Raw genomic sequence first — 20526 nt, forward strand, 5'->3', positions numbered from 1 at the left:
CAGGATCTTAGTTTTCCATGGTAAGTTATGCATTAATGTGTAAATCAAAAAAATTCCAGTCAGCATGGGTTTTGTTTTTTGTTGTTGTGAGCGAGAAACTGAGGAGTTTCACTTCCATTTAATGAAAATAATGTCTGAAACCGACCCCCAGACAAATCATAGAAATAATCACACATTTATGAATATTTAATATCATAGTCATGGCAAATAAGGCAAGTAATTAGCAGTTTCCATAAATTTGCAAATTGTTATTTTATGTTAATGAAAGATCTTCAGTTAGACCCATGAATAATTTATGAGTCAACAAAAAGTTGAAGAGAAGGAAACAGGGACGAGAGAAGACACAAACTAGTCTGTCACCAGAGAGCTTGATCAATTCACATTTAACCATCATACCGTCTACACACACACATACTCCCAGGGCATCACTCATGGCCCTTGTTAAATGAAAACACACACACACACACACTTCCTGGCACCAGATTTGTCCTTCAGGGACATTGTCCTCCAGCTAAATTTATATGTGAAACATCAAGCTCAATATCTCAAAGTCAGTTCCACAATTCATGTTTTTTAGAGTAATCCTGACATCATTATCGTCACATGTGATGTGTATGTGAGTATGCTTGCTGGTACTACTAACACAGTGAAGACTAGTTGGTGTACTAAGGGGCCCCCATGTCTATGCTGGGTTAGAGGTGCTTTGAGAACAACTGAGATGGTCCCACTGTGCACTAAACTGACATTTATTCTAATTACCCACAGATACGCCTCACCTCAGCAGAAGAGATAATTTATCTCTAAATGTGGGACATTACCAAAAAGAGCTGGGCCATCTGACAGTGCAGGAATGGGGGTGTGACGAGACGAGCTGGGGTGAGGCGAGGCGAGGCGAGGAGCGTAGCTGAGCGGCGATCTGGAGGTGCTGAAGAGGAGCTGGGAGCAGGGGTTAATGTGAACGCGGAGGCGCGGGAGGCAGCCAGTCAGAAAACAAGAGGAAAACAAATCTGTGATCTGGAAAGTTCTTAAGCACCCACTCAGGGGGGATTAATGGGGAGTGCGCGTCTGTGAAATTACGTGCCCTTTGAGTCAGGAAAATGGTCCTAGTGGTGCATGACCTTGAAATGAGGTGAAACAAACTTCACCTGATCCACAATTAACAATGTTACATGGGTGAGTGTGTGTGTGTGTGTGGCTGTGTGACTGTGGCGTCATCAGTATGGAGGCAGAGAAAAATGGCAATGCTGTCTGGCAAATTAGCTGTGAAGAGAAATATGAAAAGATGGAGAGAAAGAGAGGCAGAAAGAGAGAGAAGTGAGCAGCCAAGTGAAAAACACAAACTCCACGAGGATGCAGAAGAAGACTATGATGAATATGATGGAATAGATGTGTCCTCTTTTCATAAATACTTTGCCAGATGACGGTTACAGCCGCACCCTTGCGCTGTAGACACAACATAGGCTACTGTAAGGCCATGCATGATTAAAAGGCATTACGGACAAGGAGCACTTGTTTCGCGACGCCGATCTTTGTGTGCCTTTGTTGTCTGGTGGGCCGCCTCCATCTTTGTGTAATTCTCCGTCTGATGAAATGTGTTTAAAGAGATGAATTGGGATCGGAGAAGCCATCCTGACATGATTATGAAGGATTCATCAGGAGCCATCTGCCATCGTTATGAGAGGGGGGGGTGGGGTGTGGGGGTGTGGGGGGGTTAGCCGAGAGAGAGCAGGGAGACAGCAGACCTTCTGTTCAAGCTGCTCTGTCACTAGCATACAATAGACCAACCCAGAGCACACACAGAATCAGCATGCTGCCCGCCTGCCTGTTTCCTCTGTCTGCCTCACAAAGAGATGCCTTGCTGGGTCAGAACAAGCCTACTTTGGGTAATATATAGGTTCCTGATGTTTCACCTTTAAAATCAGATGCCGGATTTGGGCCGGATCTGGGCTGATACTGAGCCAGACTTGACTGTTTGCTGGGATCACGGGGGTATAAATTGAACATTATACGTCATGTTCACACTCCAGTTGGAGAAATGCGGATGCCAGATGGGTCCCATTGCTCATCACAAACGTCCAGTCGCTGTCCAAATCAGATAAGGCCACAGCGTTCCCTCTGCTGCCAACGGCTAGTATGTGGGAAAAAAAATATAATATATTAACGTTGTTTACCTCCGATTCCTTCTGCAACATCATGGCAAACATTCAAAGTGCATGAGTGATAAGATCCAGTTTGAACATGGATAAAGCCATCTTATAAAGGAATTATTGTGTCAGGGCAAATGCTGATCAGCAAGTCGGATCAAGGAGGTGGTCAAAATATGCTATTGATTCATCTGACAAGATCATTGTGTAGAGGATCACAATTTAATATTCAGAACAGAATAAATAAACATGTGAAAATAACTATCGACCTTCTTCCATCATTCTGTATACCATTCTATGTATAATCCCAAAATACTCTTAACCTATAAGAATGTAGACTATGCGTCACACTATTTGAAGGGTAATCAAGACTACGGATAATCATTTTTCATACAGTTGGATATAATGAGATGAGAACATCAACAACACATTATGGCATTGTGATACACATTTAAAACCTGTGTTTACTACTGTGTGTAGAATGCCTGGCGGAAGTCTCTACGGCGTAGAAGAGTTACTGGCCTGCACTCAGAGCAACAGATGGCCTGTAAGCCTGAGAACAGATTCAGGTGATCCAAATCAGGTGCTGATCCATAATAACACTTCTATACTATTACATCAATGGATTCTGTTCTTCAGATTTAAGTGATCAGTGGTCAGACTCTGGTGGTCAAACTCAGTTACTGGTCTATAATGATATACTATTTCTGTTAGGGCTGGCTACCTCACAATACTATACATATCACAATGCAGAGGCCACCATACAATTTGTATTGCAATATATATTGACTATGAATAATGACCATGTCCTAAACATAATTCTCTCTATTAGCCATTCTTTACATTTCTGTATATTCTGTATGTTTAAAAAGCAGGCTCACAGAGATCTTAAAATAAATATGAATAATTCTGTTTCTAATCCAAGAGTGATTAACTTTAACTTTTCAACTTAAAATTACCTTTTCTGTTGTCTCTTATTTTTTTAGCTATTTTGATGCTGTATCAATACAGCTGAATCTGTATCAATACATGTATCAGTAAAGAATATGCCATGATATACTATATAGTGATATCGAGTTTTAACCAATCTAGACTGATTGATTAGTGTACCCTGACGACCAGGGGTGTAGTGGTAAAATAAGAGGTGGGTAAACTATGAAATCTGTGATCATGGTAAGGTTGACTGTGCCATGCGGTAGCCTATCGGATTTTTAAAAAAGGCATTCGGAACATGAACGTGATGATGGTGGAGGTTATTGTCCAATGTTTATAACTATACCAGTGGTATTAAATGGTTCATTGAGTGTTGATGAGTGTACATATTGTGAATGTGGATAATACAGTGTGATTTTTGAATGGTAAAAGTTGCAATTGGTGAATAAACTGTGAACTGTGAACTGAATAAACTGCCTCCCACTACAACTCCTGCTGATGACTACAGGTATGTAGTCATACTGAAATTATCTCAAAGAATGAGTAGAAGAATTTTGCAAAATCAGTTAATCAGAATCAGGTACTGGTCTCTAATAACACTTCTTGATCATGGTAAGGTTGACTGTGCCATCGCGGTAGCCCTATCGGATTTTAAAAAGGCATTCGAACATGAACGTGATGATGGTGGAGGTTATTGTCCAATGTTTATAACTATACCAGTGGTATTAAATGGTTCATTGAGTGTTGATGAGTGTACATATTGTGAATGTGGATAATACAGTGTGATTTTTGAATGGTAAAAGTTGCAATTGGTGAATAAACTGTGAACTGTGAACTGAATAAACTGCCTCCACTACAACCCTGCTGATGACTACAGGTATGTAGTCATACTGAAATTATCTCAAAGAATGAGTAGAAGAATTTTGCAAAATCAGTTAATCAGAATCAGGTACTGGTCTCTAATAACACTTCTTATCTATATTATTAGAGATCAACGGACTCAGGTGACCAGACTTAGGTGATAGTGGAAGATAACTGACTATAGATGTGATTGAGAGCAACAGTGGACTTATGAGCCTCAGGTCAGACTGGTGGGGTACAAAAACACACACACACACACACACACACACACACACACACACACACACACACACACACACACACACACACACACACACACACGCGCACACACACGCACGCACGCCGCACACACACACGCACACACACACACACACCACACACACGCACACACACACACACTTCAAATCATTGGGGAGTCATAATGAGCTGCGGTCAGAATTATGATCAGCTCCTGTGCTCACGCATTTCATCAGCACTATGCCAGGAAAGGTGAGGGGATGGAGGGACCAGAACACAATTGATACTAGAGTTAAACTGGCTCCAATCTGGTTCTGAACTGGTTCTGATACAGCTCTGATCTGGTTCTGATCTGGGTACAGAGGGCTCCAGTTACACCAGAGACATACAACTCAGACACATTTGTGATACAATTGTGGTGAAAATTGTGACACAATTGTTGTAGTAAGAGTGTACAAACTGACAGCATTAGACAGGGGTCCACTGGGGTGCTACAGTGGTAATAGAGTTCCGTAGGACAATTCAATTCCCAATGGAAACATAATGGGTAGGCTACATCTTACCTCACAGATTTGATGCCATCCAACCATACCTATGGGTAATGGAGTTGTTCTCAGTCTCTATAAAGGTTCTGCGTAGATAGACATAGCTAGTGTGAGTCCCCAGGGCAGTTTCAAACCCCCGAGTTATGCCTACTCTGGAGAAACAAAAGGAACAAGAGATTCAGTAAACTACAGCCTGCAATTATTGGTGCTCCATTTGGCTGCAGCTACAGTGCATATGGGTTAGTGTGGTGGAGTCATTACCATCATTTCCTCCCGGCCTCCAGAGATGGAGTGCTTCATGACACGTACTTCCATCCAGCTAGCAGGAGAGGGTGACCTTCGCTCATCCAGGGGATTGACCTCCCATATAAAGAGAGACATTACACCACATTATACAACAACACACCAACCTATCAGCACCCCAACGAGATAAAGAAAAATGTTTCAATTAAATCGTAAGCTATAGCTTCCTCCCTGCCAAAGACTGATTGTATCCTGCAGACCGGTGATCTGGCCACTTTCGCACCCTCAAAAGTTATTTGACATAAATTACAGGTGTCACATCATTTTCCCAGCACACTGAATGTAATTTACGGCTGATCCCATTGACTGGGAGTTGAACCTCGAATAAAATCGTCAAACTGCCCGCACAATGAGATGCACTTTTCTCTCCTCTTATCGACCGGCAATCAGTTCCTCCTTCCCTCACACTCAGATTAACAATGCAAATAGTCACAGCGATACGGACGACACATTTATTCGCAAATATGCAACTTGGCGGGTATCTCCAGGAAACAGAGAGGCGTGGAGGTATGGAATACATTATCTGTGGAGAAGAAAGTAGAGGACATGGAAACATGGAATTTATCTGGAAATTATTCAACAGATTCAAAAGGTTTTATTGCTGAATTAAAGCAGAGGAATAGCTGATTTGTGTGGTCTGGTCGTTGGGAGGGACACACTGGCACATCATGAGTATGCAGATCTGTGTAAAGATCTCATGTAATCTGAGGACTATCCAGCCTCTGAAGGTCCCTGGATGGCAGTGATTTTATGAGCAGCCATATCTTAAATCCTAACCGGTGGACTGTGTGCAGTGAATCATGACTAAAACATGTAGACAATGTGCTTACAACAACATGGGTTTATCCACAACACTAACTTCTCAAGTCATTGAAGTTTGGCTGCTCTGCCCATGTTAGCTTTAATGCCACTACCACAGCTTATGCTGTCTGATGTGTTGTTGGGTTGTGTGTAATGCACTCAGTCTTTCCAAGTATGTGTAATTAAAATTAAAAAAAAGTTGCTCATAAAAATCAACTAGAAATAATAGAAACTTCACTGTAGTATCTAGATAATGTTCTCTGTAATGTTCCTCATATCCATATTATATCCAGAATATGTATTAAAGATATAGTGCTCAGCAGACAGAGTCAAAACTCTGACACTGATATTAGATATAGATAGTACTAAATAATGGTTCTCACTGATTTTCTAGCCATCCGGCTCTCTCCCCAGACGAAAACACAGACTAATCAAACACTATTATAGCTAAACAATGTGCAGTGGTTCAGTTAAGCATGACACTCAATAGCACTGACTACTATCTATTTAGGTATCTCCTTTTATCTGCCATCAGGCATGAACAAATCCTACTCCTGATAACAGTGAATGACTCTGAAAACTCTTCAAGTACCTAATAGAATCAATCAAATCTTAAAAACGTGTTCAGATATGATGAAGTACAACTAGAAATGAAACTGAGATAAACTTATATAAGCATCTGATACTAACAGTTGCATGTACAACAGGCTGTAAATTGTAGATAATGATGCTAAACTAACAAAGGCTAATTCAGCATCAAGAGTATGGAAATCCCCATGTTTAAAGACGCCCACAAATAACCGACAAGTACTCAGTGAGGCGCTCAGAGAGTAGGGGAGTGTTATCAAATATCACAGTAGCTTTCACAACTCATCACTCAGTTTTAGAAATCTTAAGTGTCCTAAAATCTCCAGTAATCCCAATACGTCACACAGAGATTAAATCATTTGTGCAGAAAAAGAGATATGCTCCCCAAGTAATTTAAGTCTCACAGTATTTAAGGACTTGTTTCTGAAGCGAGCACTCAAACCTAAGTTACTTTCCTGAAAAGCACATTGTGCTAGTGAACTGTGCTTTCTTAGATCTTACACACTGACTCTATGTGCTTGGATATTGGCTAAATACACATGTGGTTCATGGCTGACTCACACCCCCTAGAGGAGAAACAATATATGTGTAATACATGGGAAATCATTCAGGGTGATGCCCAGGGAGACACAAGTCATCAAACTGTAACTGTGCTTATAAAAGTAACAAAATTGTAAGCTACGTTGCTGCATTGATCTAAAAGTGGACATGTAGTATATTACAGCACATAAGACAATCGAGTGAACCTTTCAGTGCACCTTGAGGGGGTGGATCCTCTCTGAAATACATATTTTTAATATAGTTGGACATGGTTCATGGAGAATAGATATAATATATATTATATATATATATATATTTTGCAAGACTATATAATCTACTGCAAGACTGTCGTGTAGATGTGTCAAGTACCCAGTTAAAACCTCTCCCTATTGTGTACTGCTACATTTTGACACTGTGACAGATGTGCTGTTGTACTGAAAATTTTACATTTTATGCTGCAATAAGCATTTCTTCATTTCTTCACCTCCTGAAATGAGGTCAATTATGAACAAACAAACAAACAAACAAACCAATCCAAGCTGACCTGTGCGAAAACACGGAGCGAATCGCGTCGAAATTGTGCTTACTCGCCTTTTCTCCTCTGCTCTACTCTCTCGTCCTCTTCCGCAAGATGACATGCCTGGGCCGTGCAGTCACCACGCCGTACCGCATCGCTGTGACGTGTGTGTGTGTGTGTGTGTGCGGAGGCCGGGCGTGTGCTTGCAAACGGTGGTGACAGCGGTCGCTGCTGTTGCTGGCAGACCCATCAGCAGATGCCCCAGCGATCGACCGCGGCTGTTGCCACTGCTGCTGCCACCCCTCTCGGCTCCAGGCTCCGCAGCTGGCCTCCTGTGAGTCGCAGCAGCTCTCGCACAAGTCTAAGATCCAGCAGTGTCTGGAGGCGAGGGGGAGGGGAGGGTGGAGGAGGAGGAGCACAGTGTGGTGGGGTGGTAGAGGGTGAGAGGAGGCACCCTAGGGCTGTTCATACTTTCGGTCATATGGAAAACAGATTCTCTGCCTCTCCCTCCATCACTTGCATGCACACTTTGTATGCACACGGATGCAAAAATCACTCCCCTCTTGCTTTTAACTCTGCGGGTTGCCATGGTGTTCTGGGTTGCCAGATGCCAGTGTCCCCGAGCCAAGCATTTGGGTCCTGATGTGGCAACGAGGCGGAGCAGAGCAGAGGGAAGGAGGGAGAAGGGGTTGCAGGCCGACCGCCTGGTGCCACCCAACAGGCAGAACCAGTCAGCAGCACCCAGCAGCACCAGAGTCAAGCAGGCCCAACCCAAACACCCCGTCCAGCCGAGCAGAGACTCTACCGCCTCCAGGGAATTCCAGTTCAAAAGTCCCTCCACACATATCCCCTGGTGAGACCTCATCCATCTGTACTGAGTGATGACATTTCTGAAGAGGGATATACTCAAGACACTTGTCTCGGGATGAAAAGCCTCTACTGTAACATTTGATGAAAAGGAAAAAAGTGAGAATGTTTTGTAGTTGCATCTATTGAAGTTCAGCTTAGTTTCATTGATGATGTAAACCCATTTCAAATTTAGGCAACATTTCCAGGCAACAGCCTTTTGTTGGTCTGAGTAACGTAGTAATGTACCGAATCAATCTTTAAAACAAAGACATTTAAATAAATCATGTCAAACTGTTTCTTTCCATTTAGCTTTATTTTAATAACTTGTCATTATTGTGAACAGGCAACAGTTGTTTGTGACCTGAAATACTTCACATAGCAGATATACACTGTACACGAGAAGCTAGTTAACTATGGAGGTTTTGCTACCCTTTCTTGTTCTGCCTTCCTACTGAACAATGAAAATTGAATGTTAATCAAAAAGCAAAGAAAAGAAAAAAATCAAATCAAGAGGAAATGTTCAAGTAAGGATGACAACAGTACAAGAGGTGTAACAAAAAAAAAAAAATCTACTGTACATTATTTAACTTATGAAGTGAACTTGAATCCTCTAGTTAAATATAATACTGAAGGATTACATGTTGTTGATCGTAGGCAACATTTTGGAAGGATGGTGACGTGCAAAAATTACCTCTGTCAAATAATCCATATCAGTCAACATAACGTGGCATCTCAACTAGGATCACTCACGACTTCATGGAACTAGGTTGGTCTTCCTTATATTAAAATGTACTTAATTCCCATTCTCTCTCTTTAAAAAAGAAACATAGAAAAGAGAAAAAGAGGTGTGAAAAAAGGCAAGGCAAATCTTCATTATCACTTCTATGTCAGTTTGTCTTGAAATCCTCTTTTAGCTTCAAACTCCTTTGGTGGTAGAGTGGGTGAACAGTGTGTTAGCCATTCTAGTTACCAAAGCAATCTCTAGGGTGAATTGTGGGAGAGTGGCAAACATTTGATAGAAATGGTCTCGTGACCGTGTCAAAGAAGGAAGTCTAATGATTAGAGATGAGTGAGTGACAGTTTTCCTCGATCTACAACCTTTATATGAACACGGAAAGTATGTGAACCCCTGATTTTTGTTTGTTTTCTGCACTTGTGAAAAAGCAGCTCAGATATGCATGTGCGGTCACTCAATGGGCAAAAACCAATATGGACACGGTTGGTCGGGAATGAGCCAATAGAAAAAAAGGTTGGGGGCGGGACTGTCCAGCCGAGGTGTGCATGTAGTGGAGCAGGCACCAGAAAGAGCCGGTAGTGGCAATGCAAGCGACAGTAGCAATGCTGCTGAAAGGCTCTGAACGTGGACCTGTTTCTTTTTTACTTTTCTTTGTGGGGTGAACAGCCAAAAGGTGAAAATCTGAAGTTGTTAGTGTTTTTATCATCATAACTACAGGGGGTTAGGCAATCATAGCAGTGACTAGCCCATTTGGTTAAGTAGTGTCGAGGCTATTTATATATATATTTACACATCTACAGGTTTTGCGTATACTACAATGCTTGGCACACGGCATTACAGTAGAAGAAGTGTCGCAGAGTAGCTTAGGTTGTCCCCATTTCCCTTTTCGGAGTGAAGCAAGCGAGGTATTTAATGTCTGCTCCACAACAACCCAAGTCGTCGCCTCTGCTGGTGTCTACAAAACTTCCAATAAGGAAGGAGACCTGCTAAGATTAAGAGGCTCACAAACAAGGAAGAGTGGATCCCGTGAATTCAAAGGGAACAAATGATAACCAAAGATTATGTATATTTGTTTGTTTGCTTACTTTTTTCCCCAGAAGATTTCAAAAAATGTCAGTGAAAAAAAAAGAGAAAAATCTTAAAACAAGATATAAATATAAGGACAAGCAGGAGTAGCATAAAAGAGAGAAAAAAAAAAGCTCACACACGCATGAAAGGATAAACATTGTGAAGAACAATGGCAAACAAAGGAAAAAAAAGGCATAAAAAATTACAGCATGCTTTGAAGAGGCCTAAACGGCAGGGGGAAAGTAATATTCATTATCAAATAATCCCTAGAAAAGAAGAGGGAAGTTTAAGATAGACAGTAAAAGATCCGAGGGTAGAAGAAAAAATTAGAGCACTTGAGAAAAAAAAAGGGTGGCATATTTCCACCGTCACCTGTCCATGCCAGAGCAGACCTGCAGACATGCGGTCAGTCCAACTACTAGAACACACTCGCAAATGCCATGGGCAACCATGCATTAGGTGTGGGCAGGATGGACCCATCAAAAGGGAGAGTGCAGGGGGGTGGGGGGTTTAAAACCGTTGAAAAATGACTTAAAAATTAAAGAACAAAAACAGGAAGTGATGTCAGAGGGTTAAGGTGAGAAGCCTATTGTGAGCGTGGTATCCGTCCCCTTTATGGCTTCAGTGGTGAGTTGACTAAGTGTGCAGAGCTAGTGAGGTCATCATCTGGAGGGTCACTGGGAGCAGACGCTCTCTGCTGCTGCTGCTGTTGCTGTTGCTGTTGTTTGTAACTGTTTTATACACAGTTGTGGTTATTGCAAAAATAAAATTGCACTTGGCAGTCCGGCACCCCCTGGAGGGCAGGTGTGGGTGTGCAGGGCAAAAGGTGAGGAGAGGTGAGGATGGGACAGGAGGGGTGGGGATGAGAGGGGGAAGGGGGACAGGGAGGAAGGGGTGTGGGCTGAGTTGGGGGTGTTTAAAGCGCAGGTCACCAGTAGAAGGAGCGTGACAGGAAGTTGGCGGCCGTGCTGAGCCAGCCTGCACCGTCCTGCATGGAGCCAAGGCGAGACACGGCCTTGTGCGGCTCCTGTGATGGGCTCTCGTCCTCGGGCAGATAGTCCGGCAGGTCCAGGTTCTGCTCCACCACCACATCCGAATCCTCCTCCAGCGGAACCATCCTCTGGGTGGAGGAAAGGACGAGAGAGAGAGAGAGAGAGAGAGAGAGAGAGAGAGAGAGAGAGAGAGAGAGAGAGAGAGAGAGAGAGAGAGAGAGAGAGAGAGAGAGAGAGAGAGAGAGAGAGAAAATTGGAGGGGGTGAAGAGATCCTCACACAAAAAGCAAGGCAACACCTGAAGCTAGCTCTGTTATAACATCACCACTCTACCAAATTAAGCAATATTAAACCAAGTATCAGGAGGACTTTTCTAAACGTATAGATAAGACATGTACAGTGCAACCGAAAGTTTCCACTTTATACCGACTCCAATGTAAAGAATGATCAACCCGTCTCTCTTCACTTAGGATAGAGTGAATCAGAGAGAAGCCACTGGGTGTCCTACCCAGTGATGGTTGGTGAGGCTGGAAAGGTCCTTATTTACATGTTGTGGCTGGGTGACACTTTACCTCAACGCTCACAAATGTGACCTGACAAGTCAGCCTTGGTTAATAAAAATATACAAAACAAAAGATGCAAACCTGCAACACTTTCTCTACAGAGTAGACTATTGCACAGTACACAACTGTACAACACATATTCCCCACACAACACATGAGACCTGAACATTACAAACGACATTACAGAAGTAAAGCCACATTCCCACTTGTACAACATAGTGTTTTCATGCTTTGGAAACCTCTCACCTCTTATATGACAATCAAGTCTGCCACCTGCTGGTGAAAGAAGGAACTACATGACCTTAGAGGGGGGACACTGATGAATAGTTACTGATGGCCATTTCAGGCCATAGCTTTACACCTTGAGGTAGCAAACGCCCTTCAAGCCTCACCAGGGAGGACAGGCTTCTTAATTAACATACTGGCTCTTCGTACCAATGTCTGTGTGTGTGTGTGTGTGTGTGTGTGTGTGTGTGTGTGTGTGTGTGTGTGTGTGTAAGCAGATCTAAGCCCTGACAGTGGTGGATGCTGATCTACTGCTCCAGGGTCAAAGGAGAGGAGGATCATGGGAGTGGTCAAATGACTGGGTGAGCGAGTGAGAGACCCAGTGAGTAACTTGTGTGAAGGGTGGAAGCCAAGTGTATGTGTGTGCGCTTCCGAGTTAGTGTTTGCATGTGTGTGTGTGTGTGTGTGGTGTCTGTGTGAGTCATTGTGTGTGTGTGTGTGCGCATGTCTGTGTATGTCTGTGTGTGTGTGCGTGTTTATTAATCAGTGAGTGTTTGTGTGTGTGTGTGTGTGTGTGTGTGTGTGTGTGTGTGCGCGCGCATGTTGGGAAGCTAGTTGCGGCTCCAGGGGCTGACGGGCAGCATTACCAGCCCCCACACGTCAGGCTGAATCACCCTCGCCCCACTTTCAGCCCCCACTGCCAGACAGACACCACCGCCAGCACTGGAGCCCGGCTTCCTCACATCACCTCACAGTAGCAGATCCACTGTGCTCACTCACACACACACACACACACACACACACACAGGAGGGGCCAAACATACGGATCTATAATCATTACTGAAACCGAACTGAAGCAATTAAACAAAGAATTGCTGACCTAGTATTAAAAGCTCTTGAAGCCAAAGGGGGAAGACATCGAAATTTGACATCCAAAAACCAATCAATCACACAAACGCACATCCATATACATCCATTTCCAAAGCAATACACGGACCACTAGACCACTAGATTTAGATAACACAACCTCATACATTCATAGACCTACAGCCCTGGACAAGAATCTCAATGTAGAGCATGCAGCGTTACTATTGGGCCACCTTAACCTGAGGAACATTTGACCACTGGCTACTTGCACATTGAGGTCACTGTCCCAAGTACTCAGAAAATGAGACTCACCTCAGCTCCGTCCTCTCCCTTCACTACCTGGTGGGCCTTCATCACTTTGGTTGAACTTATGGCTGTTCCGAGGGCCTAGAGAGAGAGAGAGAAAGAAAAGAAAAGAAAAGGAGAGAGAGAGAGAGAGAGAGAGAGAGAGAGAGAGAGAGAGAGAGAGAGAGAGAGAGAGAGAGAGAGAGAGTCAGGGTGAGAACTACAAACTCCTACAGCTACCATTTCACAGCACACAGTATCAACACAGTACATTACACTATCAAAGCAGCTCATTAGACAATCAAAGCAACTGATTAAATAATCAAATCAGTCCAGGCTCAGGTTAGCATCCGGTCTTGATAGCTCAAGATCAAGCTCAAGATCAAGATGTTCAAATAACTAGGTCAATGTACTAGAACATTAAGTTCAGCCAGTTAGCATGAGCTAGTCGGATGCCAGGATGTTCGTTTCCCAAAGGAGTGTGCTCTATTCATGTGGCAAGTACTACTGAGGTGATTGACTCTCCTGTCTAGGCTTGCATGGCTGGGTAGCACCAACCATTTTCCATTTCCCATCAACTGTTCCCCCAGAGTTGCCTTTGGTGTAATCTGTGTCTTCACACAGAATCCAGTTTCTGAAGGATGTCAGTTGGAGAATAGAATAGCGAGTCTCACCTCAGCCTTCAGGTCAGAGCGGATCCGCACCACGCATCTCTTGACAGCCATCTGGAAGGTGAAGCTGATCACCCCTTTGATTTTCAACAGAGCTTCCTCACACAGGCTACGCCGGGCCTGAGGGACACAATTAACACACACACACACACACTTAATGTAAGCAAACCTGCTTATGGGAATCCATAAGACACCAAAGACACCTTACCCTAAACGTACACACTTTAATGTGTGACACCAATTTAGTCAACTACTCAATAAATCAATGTGTTATTGTACGTGCTTGTTATGTTGGTAGACGGTTATGTTAACATTACCTATGTACACATCGAAACAGATATTCTCCCCTCTTAACAGGGCGAATCTGAGACAGATGCAGCGGTAATGTCACCTGGCTAGGTGCTTCTGTCCTGTGGCGTATGGCTCAGGTTCAATCTACACCCCATGCTGTTTGATTCGTGGCATTTTCAACCCCCCCACATACACACACACACACACACTAGAGGCCGTGTTAAACAGTAGGTCAACATCATAGACTACATGCCAACCAGGCTGTAGATCAACATGCTAACAATGCTTAGTTCATGTGTTCAGTTACAAAGGAATCAGCAGCAGCTGTAAAGAATGCCTCTTTATACAGACTGTTACACGTAACATGTAGTGATCTATAATGTTATATTCATCGAGATTCATAATAGAACAACTTAGAAGACACAGAGGGCTTATCAGAATGAAAGTCATTACAGAGGGAGAAGTCCACACGAGCCCATAATGCTATGGAAGTGGGGTGTGAAGGGTGGCACTGACCGAGTCGTCCAGACCATCGATATGCAGCACGACGGTTTTGGCCCGCTTGTTGGTGGAGCCGAGGAAGAACTGGGCCTTGCGTCGGCAGGAGGCTGCGGCCTCGGCCTGCTCGGCCTCCGGGTTGCTGGAGTTCTGGAGGATCTCGTAGATCTCGGACGCCAGAAGCTTGGTCTCCCCTGGCGTCGTGCCTCTGTACACAAACAGCAGCTGGCTTTTAGTCTACATGTGCTTTATATGCTTAACTACATTTTATTTACCACAACCTAATGAAATATTATACCTCGTCAGTCTTAAACTCAGACATGGATGACAGGTATCCATAATTTAAATAATATTCATTTCTCGTAATCTGGAGTTGTAATCAAAATGTTTTCCATTTTAAATCAACTTCTTTTTCCCTTCGATTGATTACATAAAATGAAGGGATGTGAAGGCTACGAGAATAATCATTACCTCAGTCAAAGAGGTTATGGTTTTGGTGCAGTCTGTCAGCAGGATTAAACAAAAAGCAGAAAATCCACAAATTTTACTTTTCACTTCTGTAAACATTGTGAGTGTCTTCTACTAATGCTTGTGTCTTCTACTAATGCTTGGACCCCCCTCCTCGTTCAGTCAGGTGTGTCTGTCGTTACCAGCTGCCTGGCTATTTCAAAAGGTCGTCTCTCCAGCAGACATCAGGGGACAATACAGCTGCATGGTGTGTGTGCGTGTGTGTGTGTGTGTGTGTGTGTGTGGGCTTGGACTGCCCAGTATGGGGGCCAAGAAAGAGAGAGAGAGAGAGAGAGAGAGAGAGAGAGAGAGAGAGAGAGAGAGAGAGAGAGAGAGAGACACAACCAGACATACAGTGCTGCCGCCTTCTAACCTTTGCGGTGTAAAAATAAAGCCCTATACATGTCCGAACAGTTCACATGCTTCAGTTAGTTTCCACATAGCTTTCACATGCTGGCAATTTTTAATTCACAGCTACGTGTCAATCAACCTTAACATTAATACTACATGTCAACGCCATAGCAGAAATGCTCCGATCATTCTAAAAATAAGAGACCAGGGTTTAATCAGGGATGGAAGAGAGAGAAACAGAGACAGAGACAGAGAGAGACAGAGAGACAGAGAGAGAGAGAGAGAGAGAGATGGAGCTCCCAGCATGAGGCTGCGGTCTCTGGTCGACTGACCCTTTTGTTCTCAGGGGGGTTAGGAGACTCAGCAGCTCTTTGCCTTCCACCATACGAGGTCACTTTTGACACAAGGGCCCCCGTGCGTATATGGGCCATGTCAGCCGGCCATCACTCAGCCGACGCTACAGGAGCTGACATGTGCTCCCCGGCATGGCCCATTCGCTTGCCCCCTCACAGCCAGCCAGCCGGCCAGCCAGGCAGGCACGAGTGGCTTCCTGCCCGCTCACATGACCCCGGGGCACACCACAAGGCACGCCTACTGTACTGCATATTTACATACCACTCATGCCATGCAGGAGAGGTATAGCGGCCAGTTTTCTTTATACTAGGCGCAGAAATGTATTGTAGCCTCATTGAAGGTTATGGTTTCAGTCTTTTCATACAACAGTTTTGACTTCCCTTTATATGTTTAAAAACTGTGTTTTGGGCATAAATATTACAGTACCTCAAAGAGTAATGTGTATATGAGAGACCGGTGTGGAACTGCCCTGTCCGTAGATCTGCATGGTAAAAACATTCATCTCTGATATTTCAGTAATGGATTGAGAAGAAAAATAAAAGTGAAACTTCTGTACAGTTTCTTGGATCCTTCCTCTGCGGCTACAAACAACCTCTGCTCAAAGTCAACGCGTCTGGAGTCGTGACACACAGAGAGAGGCAGCGAGACTCCAGGGCACTTCTTTGACAGGCGTCACGGTAACCAACATGACTGGCGGTTCCAGGGCCCAGTAGAAGAGGAGGTTGGCTGGAGGAGGTGTTCGTGCGTGTGTGTGTGGAGGGGGGGTTTGGATCATGGTGCATTCTGCCCACCTCTGGCACTTTTCTGTGTGGTCTCTGGTGATAAACAGCCGTCACTTCCTGTCAAAGTGCCCCGGGACCTTCGCACTCGACCCAGCCCTCGTCACCCTGTGCCCACAAACACTCTCCTCTGGCCCTCACGCCTCAATTAACCAAACCCTGTGGAGCAGCCGGAGTCACATACCCACACGCACAAATACAGCATGCTTTAAGCTGCTCAACACACTTCCATCAAACCTCATTTCACCTCATGACCATGACCAATTCCATCTAAGGTGGCTTATTTCACATTGATTTCACAAACTCCAAAGCCTGCTGTGATGGAACACAGAGTGCTGTTCAGAGTTTAAATATATGAGGGGCCATCCCGTCCTTAATTACTCTATCTTCCTGGCAAACTATGCAAATCTCCAACATTAAATCAAAGACCTCAGCAGGCCTCTGCTCGACAGCCACGTGGAGGAAAAAAAGGTACATTTCTGCATGCAGTAGCAGGGTGCCCGTTATGGTCACAATACATCATGCAAAAACGGTACATTTTACATTATCATCCCCCATTCAGATTCACAATGAATCAACTCTGTTGTGACAGCGCAGCCACAATCAGCCCCTTAACCACCGAAGATATGTGCCTACAACACACAATCCAGCAGACGAAAGTGAGGAGGATTGGTCCTCTGGTTTGTCTCCACCCCATCTCTCCCCCCACCCTGGAAATAATAATAAAATAAAGAAAAAAAAAGTGCCATGCGTGCGGTTGTGCCATGTCGGTCGTGTCGGTTCTGAGATGGCTGGACTCACTTCTGCATGACGTTCTGCAGACTCAGCATCATGCCCAGCCCCGCCTTCATCTTCTCTCGATTGGCCCGACATTCTGCCAGATAGCGCACCGCCTGCAAGGACAAGGACACACATTACGGCTCTGGAGACGGATAGGAAAACACAACAGCAACTTCCAACTGCAGCTGCAGCCAGCACCGTGTTTACATAACTAAGACCAAGTGCACAGAGGACAAACCTGTGGGAACGGGTAACTACAAGGACTCTTCACTACAAGGACAGTGATAAAGGACCTTCTATGCCTCTTCAGGGAAAGACTAACAGAGTTGACGATAGTAAGTCATAACTAACTTACTAACTAACTAATATGCCTGAACAAGACTTTACTACACAGTTGCAAGTCTGTCCTGTGAGAATGTTGGTTGAGAGGGGAGGGAACACAAAAGACCACAAGCCAAGGGGAATGTAAAATCCAGTATTCTACAAGATCAGCAGAAAAAAAAAAAAAAAAAAAAAAAAAAATCAATGAGTCTTTCTAGCTCTACAAAAACTGACACACAGAGGTCACTAGATACTGTCCGTACATCACAGGCCTATATGAGGTTTTTTTTTTTACATCTTAAAATCTGTCCCTTCTCCCCAGCTGCTTTCAAAGAACAGGGCAGACGACAGATGTCTCCACTTTGTCTCGTTCCTCAGAAACTGCTGGGGAAAAGGCCACAGTGTTAATGTCTACGCAGCACACGCGGCGGGGAGTGTGGTCCACTGGACGTCACTGTAAGCCATTCTGACAGCATTAGGCAGCAGGGGGTGCCAAACCACAGCTGAGACTGCCACTAATGAGGAAACTGAAGAATCTTCTATCTACAAGATTTCTTTTGCTATTATTATTATTATCATTATTATTCAGGAAGTTATTTACCTGAGCCCCTTCAACAGCAATGTGTTGGAACAGCCCAAGGAAGATATGAAGAACATGACACAGGTTTAACACTTCAATGTAGTGAGGAGAGGAGCAGTATATATAGTAATACAATAATGTAATATAAAGTAATATAGCATGTGTGTGTGTGTGTGTGGGGGGGGTTCTTTAAATTAAAATTCTTTCTTCCAGAAAAAATGTCAAAACTGAGAGGGTGGGGATTGCCATTGATTTCAGTGATTCAACTCTTTGTACACCTGCAAAGGTGGTGTATGGAAATGGATGGTATGCAAATAACATTAATTTAATGGGCACGCACTGATAGGTGTGCTATAAAATAAAGCACTGCCACACTGTCAGAATAACTGCTTGAACTGCTACAACAAACACATCTTGACACTTTCCACAATCAGATTCTGTAAAACAATGACTTACTAATAACGCCGAGTAGACCACTTGTGGATTGGGGTGGTCCATAAACAGAATAAGACCCGGAAGGCATCCATGGTCCTCTACAATCGCACGCCTGTTCAGGGGGTCAGCTGCCAGGTCCCGTAGTTGGTTGACCACAGCCAACGCGTCTGGCTCCCCACTCATGGTGATGCCACACAGAGTGCCATGCACAACAGACCAGATCTTACACTAGGAAGACAGAGAAGTGTTCATGAAATACAGCAAGATTTCATATAAAGTAGTGCTCTCCCAGCATGTAAGAAAATAGATGTCCATTGATGGAGTATAATAAGGCTGGTGGTTTATGCACATCTCCATTGTTATTAGAAGGCATGTCATGAGATCACAAATGCAATAAAAGGCAGCCAAGTGACAATTGTCACGGTTCATTGCTATGCAAGAAAACACAGGCAGAGCTTTATTAAGTTAGATATGATACAATGTTTCAAACAGACGTTATGAACGGTGTGATTTCCAAATTCAGTTTACGTTTTGTCGATACCTGCTACCTAACAGAGGTCTGTCACACAATCAATCAACCAGTACAACCACTATAATAACATCATTACATTATACGTCCTCCTTCCATATATCTTAATGCTAATGTCAGCGAAGTGCACTTTAACAGCGGTGGGAAAATTGGTGAAAGGCAGTGGATCTGTCGGCCTTGTTAGCCAGCTAAGTAACATTAGCTATAGCTAACAGTTGTCACCACTTTATAAGCTTAACCATTAATACTCGAAAAGCCTTTCATTGTGGTTAAAGACCATACAAAGAAATAGTACTAAAACAAGAGTACTCTTTACGTAGAATGTTACGTAATTTTTTGCTGTTAAATACTGCAGTCAAACAAAGGTACGAAGAAGGCTAGCCTGCTTTCCTGAGGTATCGCTAAATCCCCAGCACTGATGTCATTGTCAACACAGCCATCGTCAACCAATCCCGTTTCATTGAAATAACAATATATTAATCCATTATACAACTAAATTATACATGTACTGCGTGTTACAACATTACAACGTTAAAGTCGAATTCTAGTCAATAGGCCATGATTGTATATTTCCCAGATCACCTTGTGTCCAGAATGTATTGGCATTTAGCAACTCACACATAACCTTTAACACGCCCAGGACAGACAACTCACTGCTTGCAGGAATGAACTAGCAGATTGCTAAAGTTAACGTTAGCTAGTGTTACCTCTCTTTAAACGTTTCTCCGTTCTTCAAGAAGTTCAAAGTGTCAATCTCAAATAGAACTAGCTTTGGCTGGAACAGATTAAGATCTGGCTGAGTGAACAAACATTAAGACAAAATAAATATACCCTCCTGTTTGACTCGTACCCTCATGCGGTTCAACCTCTTTCGCTAGCCTAGCTGACTGCTGTGTTCGGCTGTTTGGTTATTTGGTACCTCCTAACTTCAGAGACACTGATTGGTCGACTTCATTTGCAGCCGCATTCTAGGGGCCACTGGGAAGAAGTGTTACTGAAAAAGCTGGATAGAGGGTGCGGGTAGCTTTAGGGTTCTGGTTTTGCAGTAAAATAAAAGCGTTCACGATGTAGTCGTTTGTTTGTGGGCATGGTGAATGCATGCCTATCCACAACTTAAATACTACAGGTGCGAAGACTAACGTTTTTATGCAAACTACTTACCTTGAAGTTTAAATACTTTAGCAGGCGATTTTGTTCAGAATCAAACAAAGAATTCAAGATGTATTCGCAGTGCTTTCAGAACAATCTAACATGACAAAGATCATTAACAGCATGTTTTAAGTAATAACTTGTGAGGTGATCCTGAATAAAAATGAATCTAATCTAATTAACAACAGATTGCATTTGACATGAGAATTTACTGATTTGCATTGAAAT

The 20526-nt window shown here is 43.6% G+C and overlaps 1 protein-coding gene across 3 annotated transcripts; it reads right to left on the reverse strand.

Moving 5' to 3' along the window:
• Positions 1-8612: 8612 nt before the first annotated feature.
• Positions 8613-20063, reverse strand: armc1 (armadillo repeat containing 1). 3 transcript variants are annotated; one of them, XM_048266014.1, is made up of 7 exons: positions 19981-20063; positions 18642-18848; positions 17306-17397; positions 14532-14721; positions 13728-13844; positions 13081-13155; positions 8613-11242 (listed from the first exon to the last, which is right to left on the reverse strand). In XM_048266014.1, the coding sequence occupies exons 2-7, from the start codon at positions 18801-18803 to the stop codon at positions 11051-11053; spliced, it is 828 nt and encodes a 275-aa protein (XP_048121971.1). In that variant the 5' UTR covers positions 18804-18848; positions 19981-20063; the 3' UTR covers positions 8613-11050. The 3 variants fall into 3 exon arrangements, with proteins under 3 accessions (XP_048121971.1, XP_048121970.1, XP_048121969.1); XM_048266013.1 differs by having other exon boundaries at positions 19857-20049; XM_048266012.1 differs by lacking the exon at positions 19981-20063 and adding an exon at positions 19732-19785.
• Between the last annotated feature and the right edge of the window lie 463 nt (positions 20064-20526).

The sequence above is a fragment of the Alosa alosa genome, chromosome 16 (genome assembly GCF_017589495.1).
Source record: "Alosa alosa isolate M-15738 ecotype Scorff River chromosome 16, AALO_Geno_1.1, whole genome shotgun sequence".
NCBI lineage: Eukaryota > Metazoa > Chordata > Actinopteri > Clupeiformes > Clupeidae > Alosa > Alosa alosa.

What these genes read in the sequence shown, in the direction of transcription:
- armc1 (XM_048266012.1), bottom strand. Translation starts at nt 19,755, where the DNA reads ATGCCAATACATTCTGGACACAAG. An exon ending in CAATACATTCTGGACACAAG is followed by an intron (nt 18,849 to 19,731) that starts GTGATCTGGGAA and finishes CTGTCTTCCTAG; the next exon opens with TGTAAGATCTGGTCTGTTGT. An exon ending in GCTCTGACCTGAAGGCTGAG is followed by an intron (nt 13,156 to 13,727) that starts GTGAGACTCGCT and finishes CTCTCTCTCTAG; the next exon opens with GCCCTCGGAACAGCCATAAG.